Source organism: Sardina pilchardus, chromosome 7, assembly GCF_963854185.1.
Source record: "Sardina pilchardus chromosome 7, fSarPil1.1, whole genome shotgun sequence".
Lineage (NCBI taxonomy): Eukaryota > Metazoa > Chordata > Actinopteri > Clupeiformes > Clupeidae > Sardina > Sardina pilchardus.
In genome coordinates, this window is record NC_085000.1 from 1,293,006 (window position 1) to 1,304,863 (window position 11,858).

An 11,858-nucleotide genomic window follows, 5' to 3' on the forward strand; every position below is an offset into this window, starting at 1 on the left:
CTAACAGATATAGAGTTGTTCTGTCACGTAGAATAGCCGACTAATAAATTATAAGAAATGAAATAACAAATAATCATACAGGCTACAGCTGTCGCCTATTTTGCCCCTTCCGTTTTCGTGTTCGTCGACCGAGGTCACTATTGGTTTTTAATGTTCACGTCACTATTTGCATGAGCCACGACTGAAAAGACTTACGATAATATCAAACATGTTTGATATTGTCGTAACGGCAAAACTAGAAAAAGACTGACTCCGACGGACTTAAAACCGCTAAGATTGGCACCTTACACTAAACGATTTAGATGACGGGAGCGCGCCGAGATTCTAGTACAACGATTTTGGAAAAGTAGTCGGCGACTGTTAAAACAGACCAAAATCGTGCAATGTAAGCCAGCCTTTAGTAACCATATTGAGGAAGCGGTCTCTCAACTGCTTCAGCGAAGCCGTCCAACAACATGCCCTTTGGATCCTGTCCCGTCTACGCTCCTGCAGTCTACAGCACCCGCTATTATACCGGCAGTCACACATGTATTTAATACTTCACTCAGTTCTGGAATAGTTCCTTCTTCTTTTAAACAGGCAAGAATTACGCCTTTGCTGAAGAAAAGTACACTTAATTCAACTGATGTGAAGAACTACAGACCTGTCTCCCTTCTTCCTTTCTTGTCAAAGGTTTTGGAGAAAGTGGTCTTCAAGCAAATGTGTGACTTCCTCTATCAGAATAACCTACTAGACCCTATGCAGTCTGGTTTCAAGAGTGGTCATTCTACTGAAACTGCTCTTCTATCTGTGACTGAAGCATTGAGAGTAGCTAAGTCCTCTGCTCAGTCATCAGTGTTAATTCTGTTAGATTTATCTGCAGCCTTTGATACGGTTAACCATGACATTCTCCTTTCTACACTATATGAACTGGGAATTTCTGGGAAAGCTCTTGACTGGTTCAAGTCTTACCTTAAAGGGCGTTCTTTTAGCGTGTCTTGGCAGGGACAGATATCAAAGTCTCATGACCTCACTACAGGAGTCCCCCAAGGATCAGTATTAGGGCCCCTCCTTTTCTCTATTTACACCACTTCTTTAGGTGGGATTATTCGCTCTCATGGATTTGAATATCATTGCTATGCGGACGACACTCAACTTTTCCTATCCTTCCCACCTGAGGACTCTAGTGTTTCCCATCGGATCTCTGCATGCCTGAAGGACATTTCAATCTGGATGAAGGATCAGCACCTTCAGCTTAATCTTTCCAAAACTGAGCTCTTGGTGTTTCCAGCAAAAACAGCTATTCCCCAACAGATCAATATCCAGCTTGATTCATCCTCACTGACTCCAACCAGATCGGCACGTAACTTGGGTGTCATAATTGATGACCAACTTACTTTCTCTGAGCATGTTGCCTCAATTGCAAAGTCATGTCGGTATACCCTGTACAACATTAGGAAGATCAGACCTTATCTGACACAAGATTCCACTCAGCTTCTTGTACAGGCAATGGTTATCTCCAAGCTGGACTACTGTAATTCTCTGTTAGCTGGCCTACCTGCTTGTGTATTAAGACCACTACAGTTGATTCAGAATGCTGCAGCACGACTGGTCTTCAATCAGCCAAAGAGGACACATGTAACCCCTCTCCTAGTTACTCTCCACTGGCTCCCTATAGTAGCCAGAATTAAATTTAAATCTCTCACTCTGGCCTATAGGACACTGACTGGATCTGCTCCCAGCTACTTCAGTTCTTTAATCACGATGTACATTCCCAACCGCCCATTGCGATCTTCTGAGGAGCGTCTGTTATGTCGACCAACCATACATGCTAGGTCAAATTGTAGATCCTATTCTTCAGTGGTTCCGTGTTGGTGGAATGAGTTGCCCAGTGCTCTCCGTTCCAGCAACAGCTTTGGATCTTTTAAGAGGGGTCTTAAGGCATATTTATTTAATATGCACTTAGTCCTTTGAGTTTGTGATGTGTTATGGTTTGTATAATAGTATTGTTTTGTTATAATTTGTCTATTGATAGAATTTGAAATTTATTTTGCTATTGTCCTTAAATTTAGCCATACCATGCTTTAGTTATTATTATTATATATAATTAACTGAGTGACTTATTTGATTGCTATTCTCATTTCACTGTTTTATTTCTCATTAGGTTAGTGCTTAAAATTATTGTTTTACTGATAATATTACTATTCTCCCTAGTTTGTAATTGTTCACTGTTAATTTAATTTGTATTGTTATTTATTTGTATGTCGCTTTGGACAAAGGCGTCTGCTAAATAACCATAGCCATAGCCATAGCCATATCTACATTATCTATCTATTTTTGCATTTTCATGCACTGGTAATTCCTTGGAATTGCATTTCTAGTTATTACAGTGCATGAAAATGCACTGTACTGTTCTTCCTCGGTCTTCTTCTTATTATTATTATGACCGCCGCTAGCGTAGCTAGCGAAGCGGTCATATAGTTGTTGTCAAAGTTTTTTTTTTTTTTTTTTTTTTTTTTTCTTTTTTCCCGTCATTTTTCGTCAACGATTCCCGGGACACCGTAACACCGGAGCGCATGAAACTTGGTGGGCATGTAGCCCCAGTAGAGTTCTATGGAAAATTTTCGTTTCGTCCCCGGGGGTCACTCCACCCCCGCGCTGCCCCCGCCCGAAGCCCAAAAATGACAGTTTTTCCTACATAACTACCTGAACCGTGGCACCGAGGATGACAAAATGTTTATGGTATGTTGTTCTCTAGAGCTTGCATCAACTTAGCTTATAACCAGTCATTTGTGATTTGCCCCCCCATCGTAAAAATTGAAAATGCAATGTAATATTGCTTTAATTGCCCCTATCTTCAGATGAGATGTTATGAACTGCACCAAATTTCATGTGTATGATTAACCTGACACCCTCTGGGAGTATGCCAAGTTTTGTGGAATTTCATCCATGGGGGGCTATAAAATAAATGGATTTATGTGTACATAAATCTGGTTTACGCCAGAACTTCGGCATATGAAATCCTTGGGCCGACGCTTGGAGCGGCTGTCAAAAAAAGACTGGTCTTACTGTGCATAAAGACATGTACTCTGAACACGTACATGAGTATAAAAATGCTCTCTGTGCTGCAAAAAGATCATACTATGCAAAGATAATCAGTCAAGGAAACACCAGGACCCTCTTTTCCACTGTTACTGGTCTTCTTAAGCCACCTGATAACATCACCCATCAAGAACTCTCTGATGAACGCTGCTCAGCCTTCTTGAACTTTTTTGATACCAAAATTGAGGCAATCCATCAGCAATTAGAATGTTCAATCAATCAGCTGAACCATCCATACTCACAGTGCACCCTGGGCTCATCTTACAACAATGAACTCTGTGAATTCAGTCTCCCTACTGAAAGTGCCATCTGTGGCCTCATCAAAAAGTGCAATTCCTCCACCTGTCAGCTGGACCCTCTTCCAACAAGCCTGGTTAAGAGTTGCCTGCCATCTATTGCTCCGATGATTACATCAATTCTGACCACCTCTCTTCTCTCTGGCACTGTACCATCTGCCTTTAAAACAGCTATTGTCAGACCAACGCTGAAAAAACCTGGATTGGATTCTAACAACTTCAACAACTACAGGCCTATATCTAACTTGCCCTTTCTCTCCAAAGTGCTTGAGAAAATAGTGGCGACTCAACTCCAGGATCACCTGAAGGACAATGATCTCTTTGAGCCATTCCAATCTGGATTTCGTCCTATGCACAGTACTGAAACGGCCATGGTTATGATTACTAATGATCTCCTCTGTGCAGCTGATGATGGACTTATTTCCATTCTGATTCTCCTTGATCTCAGCGCAGCCTTTGATACCATCTCTCACCATGTTCTACTGGAACGTTTAGCTAATATCGGAGTGCGTGGCAGTGCTCACCAGTGGTTCACCTCCTATCTCTCTGGTAGGACACAGTGCGTACAAATGATGAGCTGCAAGTCTGAGAGTACTGCTGTGACAAGAGGGGTGCCCCAGGGATCTGTGTTGGGCCCTCTGTTGTTCATTATCTACCTTCTTCCACTTGGCACTATCCTCAGGAAACATGATGTTCAATTTCACTGCTATGCTGATGACACCCAGCTTTACTTTTCAGTGAAACCTACTGCCACCCTTCCGCCAGCTGCACTTACTGCCTGCCTCCATGACATCAACGTGTGGATGACACAAAATTACCTGAAGCTGAATAGCAGTAACGGTGCAATCACACGCTTGCGTCCGCTTGCGTCCGCCAACGTATAACAGTAGGCGTGTCTGACGGACGTGCCGTCACAGTGGCAGCAGCCAATTATATTCGTTCCCGCTGACACAACAACATTTCGAGAAAATGGCAGATGACAGCTTGACTCTTGTTCTACTTGTCTATGCGTTGTATTATGCATTGCATAAACACCGAGTTCGTCCACGTCGATATTGGGTCCACCCTATATTGAGGAGACGCAGGCAGCGAGGGGAGTTCCACGGGCTCGTCCAGGAACTTCGTTTTCATGGCTGTTTGTTTGAGCAATATTTCCGGATGACGAGGGACCACTTCGATGAGCTGCTCGGGAAAGTTGGCCCTCTCATCACGCGAGCCGACACAGGGATGAGGTTGGCAATCGGACCTGCTGAGCGGCTCGCTATCTGCCTCCGGTAAGATATCTATTTATCTATGCAGTGCATGAAATGCTCGATATGTTCATGAAATGTTTAATGTGTTCATAACGAATTAGATGGATATGGTGATAACCAGCATGAGTGAGTGTGTTTTGTTTGTGCACCACTAAATCTAAAGCTAAAGCTAGTTGTTGTTTATTCATTCATTCATTGTGTAGGCTACTGTATAAATTGTCCTCTGAAAACATACTGCCATTAATGATAAAAACAGGTGGTAACAAACGTGAGTGGACAGCACAACAAACATGTCCAAACATGTCCTAATTATGTTCTAATTATGTCCAAACTCAATGTTTTAACTAGACCAGCCTATCACGTTTATAGTGTTGTCCCATGAAAAGATATAACCCAATATTTGAATATTTGAATAATATAATATGTACTCATCTTTATGATATACTGTTTGCACGCAATATAATGGAATATATCTTACCCCCCCTCCAGTTATCTGGCTACTGGTGACTCCTACAGGACCATTGCTTTCAGTTACCGGGTTGGCCGGTCGACTGTGTCTGGCATCATCTGGGAGGTTGCCAGGGCCATCTGGACTGCCCTGATTGAGGAGACCATGCCTGTACCAACCACGGAGGACTGGAGGGAAATTGCAGCTGTGTTCCAGGAGCGCTGGCAGTTCCCAAATTGCATCGGGGCTATCGACGGAAAGCATGTGGTGCTGCAGTCTCCAGCGAATTCGGGGTCTTTGTTCTTTAATTACAAGTCCACCTACTCCCTGGTACTCCTGGCGGTTGTTGATGCCAACTACCTGTTCCGTGTAGTCGACGTAGGAGGCTATGGCAGGAGCAGTGACAGTGGCACTCTGCGCAACTCTGCTTTTGGTGAGGGCCTGCGAGATGGCACACTTGGCATTCCGGTAGATGCCATCATCACTGGGGCAGAAGAGCGTGGCCCACTCCCATTCGTGTTTGTCGGAGATGAAGCCTTCCCCTTGACAACAAACCTGCTGCGTCCATTTCCTGGTCGTCAAGTGCCACTGCAGAGGAGAGTTTATAACTATCGCCTCAGCCGGGCAAGGTTGGTGGTTGAATGCGCTTTTGGCATCCTCTCTGCTAGGTGGCGCATGTATCGCCGTGTCATCGCCACCAGCCCTGAGGTAGCAGAGGCATGTGTCAAGGCCACATGTGTGTTGCACAACTTCCTCCGGATCAAGAGTCTTGAGAAGGAGAGGAGAAGAGGCACACAGCGCGAGCCAGAAGATCTTGATGACCCCGACTCTGCTCCTCCTGTGGCACCTGTGGACCTTGGGCCCCCGGAATCTCTGCGCAACGCCCCAAGATTAGGCTCAAACAACGCCAGCCGTAGAGCCATCGAGTTGCGCGAGACGTTCTGCTCCTACTTCAATGAGGAGGGGACCGTCTACTGGCAGCCAACAGCCTAATGGGCTAACCAAAGGCTCTTCTAAGAGCCACTAAACACAACAGCTCTTTTAAGAGCTACCTATATTGTCTTTAAAAGCAAAGATTTCAAAAGCATATAATGTTAATTTCATATAAAAAGACTACTCCAAATGTGTTATTTAAGCAATGTGATCTTATTATGTAATGTTTACCATTTTTCTCAATCTCTTATAGGTGTGCCACTGAGTCGGACTGCAGTGCACTTTTGGTATCGAAGAAACAAGAGGGAGGACCCTGATATGCACTTCACACATTTCACCCCTGACCCATCCTAGACACAATACCACTCACACACACCCCTTCCTTTTTGGACATGATTCTTATATATTTTCAGGGGACAACACTATAGAAATAAATCTCAATGTCAATGTACAACTTGTACCCCCCTCCCCCCCCCCCCCCCCCCCCCCCATGCATAATAAGGAACTGATCATTTCACAGCATTCTTTACATTAGTAATCATTACTAATCATACAGTATGCATATGACAAAGTTCTTGTGTCATTGTATGATTTGGTGACCTCTGTGACAATTGTTTGTTTGTATGTTAACTTTTTCCTAAATGCATACTTATTTTTTTAGTGTGATTAATACTAATACCAATAATGATAATGTTCTGTAATATTTCATTCACATTTTGCTACTGATGCTTAGAAAAACAATTACTTACTGAATACACAATAGACAAAAAGTAGACAAAAAAGTGATATAATTTCAATAAATGTATTTATTTATTTCATTTGGTTTATGGGTATTCATTTGGTTTATGTGTGTATATAGTGTATGTAGTGTAAATTTAATGTGTTGACGAAATGTGCACTAAGCTTCCTCTGCTGCTTGAAACACCAACTCATGAATTTTAAAACAAAGCCGTGCCCTGCTTCCCTGAGGGAGCCTGCGGATAGACGGGAGTAGGCTTCGCAAGAGGACCTCCTCCTCGTCTTCTGCTGGAGGCGGCGGTGGCGGCGGTGGCGGCGGCGGCGGCGGCGGCGGCGGCGGTGGTGCCACTGGACGATTAGCAAGGGGCCTGATTGCTGCCAGGAGCCCCCTCTCAAACGGGGTCATCTTCCGCTTCCTGCCCCTCTCCTCAAAACCCTCCTCCTCACCCTCTCCTTCACCCTCTCCTTCAAGCGGCTGGCTAGCTGGCTGGGACCTGGCTGCTGGCGGCCGGGGCCTGGCTGGCTGGCTGGCTTGGACCGACCTGGCAGAGATCGGGCTGCTGGTGGCGGATACCGGGCTGCTGCTAGTGGCGGAGACCTGGCTGCTGCTGGTGGCTGGGGTCAGGCTGCTGCTGGTGGCTGGGATCTGGGTGACTGCGACCTGGCTGGCTGGGATCTGGGTGACTGCGACCTGGCTGGCTGGGATCTGGGTGACTGCGACCTGGGTGACTGCGACCTGGCTGGCTGGGACCTGGCTGGCTGGGAGCTGGCTGGCTAGGACCTGGCTGGCTGGGAGCTGGCTGGGACCTGGACTGCTCTCTCTTGCCTCTGTCTCTGCCTGTTGCTGAGGAGGAGGGCGGGGCAGAGGTCTCCGGAGGAGATTACCTGACGTTTCACGGTCAGTGACGAATGGGGTTAAAAAACCCATCACTGCCATGAAACGCCATGGCCGACCCTCCGAAGACCCTGCCCCGCTTCTCCTCATTTCTTTCTCTTTGTTTTTCTCTCTTTTAAATCTGTCCCTCAAGGTCCTCCATCTAGTCTTGCAGGTCTCCTCTATTAGAAAATACAACACTTGTAATGTTTTTATACTGATACTGATGTACTGATATACTGATATACTATATATTGATACTGTTATGGATGCTTTTTTCTAAACTAAACTAAAATACCGAAACCTAATTGAAGACATGTAATGCTAAAAGGCTAACATTTCTGTCTCTTGCTTACAGTCAATTCATAAATATTGAAAATAAAAGATTGAAAAGGAATACTTACCATCTCCTCCCAACTCCTCAGCCACCTCCCTCCACGCCCTTGCTCTCAAATTTTGGTCTCTGTATATGAACAACGACTGGTCATACAACACCGGTCGGCTGCACACAGCCACGATAAGTTTCTCCTCCATTTTGAGAAATTCAACTTTGAAAATGTATTCCCGCGTTTTCAGCACATTTCCATAAACACGTAGTGATTGGTTTGTGTCAGTGTTCGAAAATTTGCATACACTGAATTTCATTGGCTGGCGCTTCCGCGATCCGTCAAAAGTTAAACATTTCTCAACTTTTCAGCGGAGGCAACGTATCTCAGGCAACGCATCGGACCCACAATTCAGTGCGGCATGAAATGAAGTCCAGCGAATGTAAAGTGAATGGGAAACCAACGGACGCACGTTGGCGGACGCAAGCGTGTGACTGCCCCGTAAGACTGAGTTGCTACTGGTTGGCTCCAAATCAGCTCTTACTAAGATGGAACCTATCACCATCTGTGTAGATGGCAGCACCATCCCTTGTTCCAAACAGGTCAAGAGCCTTGGTGTCATACTGGACAATACCATCTCGTTCAATGCACACATTAACACCATATCAAGAAATGCCTTTTTCCATCTAAGGAACATTGCACGGCTCCGCCCAGCACTCACCCAGCAGAGTGCAGAAGTCCTAGTCAATGCGTATGTGACTTCCCGCCTGGACTACTGCAACTCAATCTTGTCTGGAATTCCAAATAAGCTACTTCACCGGCTCCAACTCATCCAGAACTCTGCAGCGCGGATTATAACATGCTCCAAATCCACCAGCCATATAACACCATCGCTCATGCAGCTGCACTGGCTTCCAGTTGCCTTCAGAATAAATTTCAAGGTCCTGCTCCTGGCATACAAGTCCCTAAACAACAGCGCCCCTACCTACCTCACTGACCTACTGGAAGTGTACACTCCTGCCCGCCCTCTGAGATCCTCCTCAGCAGGCCTGCTACGTGTCCCTGATGTGAACCTCTGCACTCTGGGAGAGAGGGCTTTCAGCTACATTGCCCCCAAGCTATGGAATTCATTGCCAGACTACATCAGACACTCTGACTCAATCACTGTCTTTAAAAGTAGACTGAAAACATTTTTCTTCAAAAAAGCTTATGGACTGGCTAACTGACTTTAACATTTAACATTTTTCTTTTCTTTTTATTTCTATGTGATGATTTTGCAACCCTGTAAAGTGACCTTGGGTGTCTTGAAAGGCGCTTTAAATAAAATGTATTATTATTATTATTATTATTATTACATTCAGGACTGTATACCCATCGGCCAGTAGATGGTGGTATTATCTGGAGTCTAAATCCCCCCCTGGGGATTTCAAAAACTGTTCCAAACATCTCAATCTCTGCTAGTTTTTGTCCTAGAAACATATAAGTGACACCATTAGAAACCTTTAATCAACTAGTTTCCAAATATGTTTTAAAAGAGAATGGTTGCTCTGGGTGCAACAAACATGCAGGAACACACACACACACACACACACACACACACACACACACACACATAAATACACACACACACACACATACCTACACACACACGCACCACTACATACACACATGTACATAAAACATTATACAAACACATGCACAAACACGCCCACACGCATGCACACATACACCCTTACACACACACACACACACCTACATTTTGTGAGACCACCGCAGCTGAGAAGTGAATGTGTGTGTGATGTACTATAGCCTGTGTGTGTGGGTGCGTTTCTGTGTGCCCATCTGTGTGTTTGCATGTGTGTATATGTGTGTATGTGCATGCTCTGTGTGTGTTCTCTTCTCTCTCTCTCTCTCTCTCTCTCTCTCTCTCTCTCTCTCTCTCTCTCTGTGTCTGTGTTATCTGTGTGTATTCTGTGTGTGTTCTCTCTTTCTCTCTCTCTCTCTCTGGGTGTGCCTGTGTGTGTGTGTTTGTGTGTGTGTGTGTGTGTGTGTGTGTGTGTGTGTGTGTGTGTGTGTGTGTGTGCGAGTGTGTGTTTGTGTGCGTGTGTGAGTGTGTGCCTGTGTATGTGTGTTTGTGTGTGTGTGTGTGTGCACACGTGCGCATGTGCATGTGTGTGTGTGTGTGTGTGTTATCTGATATTGGAGTGACAGTGACGGCAGAGAACACAGTGAACATATACTCAGAGACACATTAAACACACACACAAGCAGACACACACTCACACTAGACAGAGAAGCACTCATACACAAAAGCAAGCGCACACATGCACACACTCATTTACATACATAAAAGTTGCAGTAGGGATGGAGTAGGTGATGGAAACACAAGCGTGATTGATATTTGCGGAGAGAATGTGCAGGACTGAGCGGCGGTCATATTGTGTATCGCTTTGCGGTACATCTAGTTCTTCTTCTAACGCACGCAATTCAGCTTCAATCGCTTAACGTAGAAACTCCATTCAAATTTTGACGCGTAGGTCTTACTTACGCGATGTGGGCTTTGTATTTTTCAACTTTGTAACTTTTATACTTTTTAAACTATTAGTTAAAAACTATTACAATTTCCCCCATAGACTTAACATGGCTCATTATGACATCACGGCAGCAATTAGAATGTTACCCCAGCTGGTCAGCCACCTGGGCACCAACTGTCAGTTTCTCTCAGGCTTTACAATCTCTCTGAAGACTACATATTCTGTTCCCCTGTATCCTCTGCGCACAACAGTATCAAAATACGTCCTCCTAATTCCATTCAACTCTATATCCATTCATCTTCTTTAAACCATTCACTCATCCACCCATTCTAAACAGTCTGCCTATCAACATCAATTAGACGCTCTACATTCAACTTTTAAACAATCTACTCTGTCTCAGGCTGGCTCTCTTAAGACTAGCACTAGCCAGTTAAATTGATTACACCTGTATCTGTATCCACTACTCTCAGTAGAGAGCTGTGTCTCTCCATTCTACAAGAATATAAGGCACATTCCATCCAACATTCTATCCATTCATCTTCTTCAGACCATTCACTCATCCACCCATTAAACTGTCTATCAACATCTATTAAACAACCTGTCTATCAACATCCATTAAACTCTCTGTCTATCAACATTAATTAGACTATCTACATTTAACTTTTACATTATTTACTGTCTCAGGCTTTAAGAGTACTCTGGCTCTCAGAGAGCTGTATCAGTGTCTCTCTTAACAAGAATATAAGGCACATTCCATCCAACCTTCTATCCATTCATCTTCTTCAGACCATTCACTCATCCACCCATTAAACTGTCAATCAATATCTATTAAACAATCTGCCTATCAACATCCATTAAACATTCTGTCTATCAACATTAATTAGACTATCTACATACAACTTTTAAAGTATTTACTGTGGGTCCCTCTCAAGCAGCGTTTATATGTCCTCCCTCGCTCCTCGATCCTCAATGATCTACATAAAGAAAGATAGAAGAAGGGCTAGACTATCCCATTGTTGCCGCTCCATCATTCTTTATGTAGATCAGTGAGGAGCGAGAGAGGACGCGTAAACGCTATATGAGAGGCACCTTCTGTCTCAGGCTTTAAGCATACAATCTCATTAAGACTACAGATCCTGTTTCACTACTTCCTCTGTCCACAACTGTTTCAAAATAAAGGTCCTCACTGCAATAATACACTATTAAATCATTTAACCACTGAAACTACTCAACTATTGAACTGTTCAACCATTCCAACTGTCAGTTATCATCCACTATGCCTCCAGTCAACTACATGAAACCTCCATGTACCTAGCAACCAACATAGCCACCATTAAAATGAAGTGTTTATGACTGTTTCCATAGCAACCAACAT

At 44.2% G+C, this 11,858-nt stretch overlaps 1 protein-coding gene across 1 annotated transcript; it reads left to right on the top strand.

The window, feature by feature from the left end:
• The first annotated feature begins 4,535 nt into the window (after positions 1-4,535).
• LOC134086958 (uncharacterized) lies at positions 4,536-7,527 on the top strand. Its single transcript, XM_062540154.1, has 4 exons — positions 4,536-4,651; positions 5,120-6,055; positions 6,265-6,298; positions 7,222-7,527. The coding sequence occupies exons 1-4, from the start codon at positions 4,536-4,538 to the stop codon at positions 7,525-7,527; spliced, it is 1,392 nt and encodes a 463-aa protein (XP_062396138.1).
• The last annotated feature ends 4,331 nt before the right edge of the window (positions 7,528-11,858 follow it).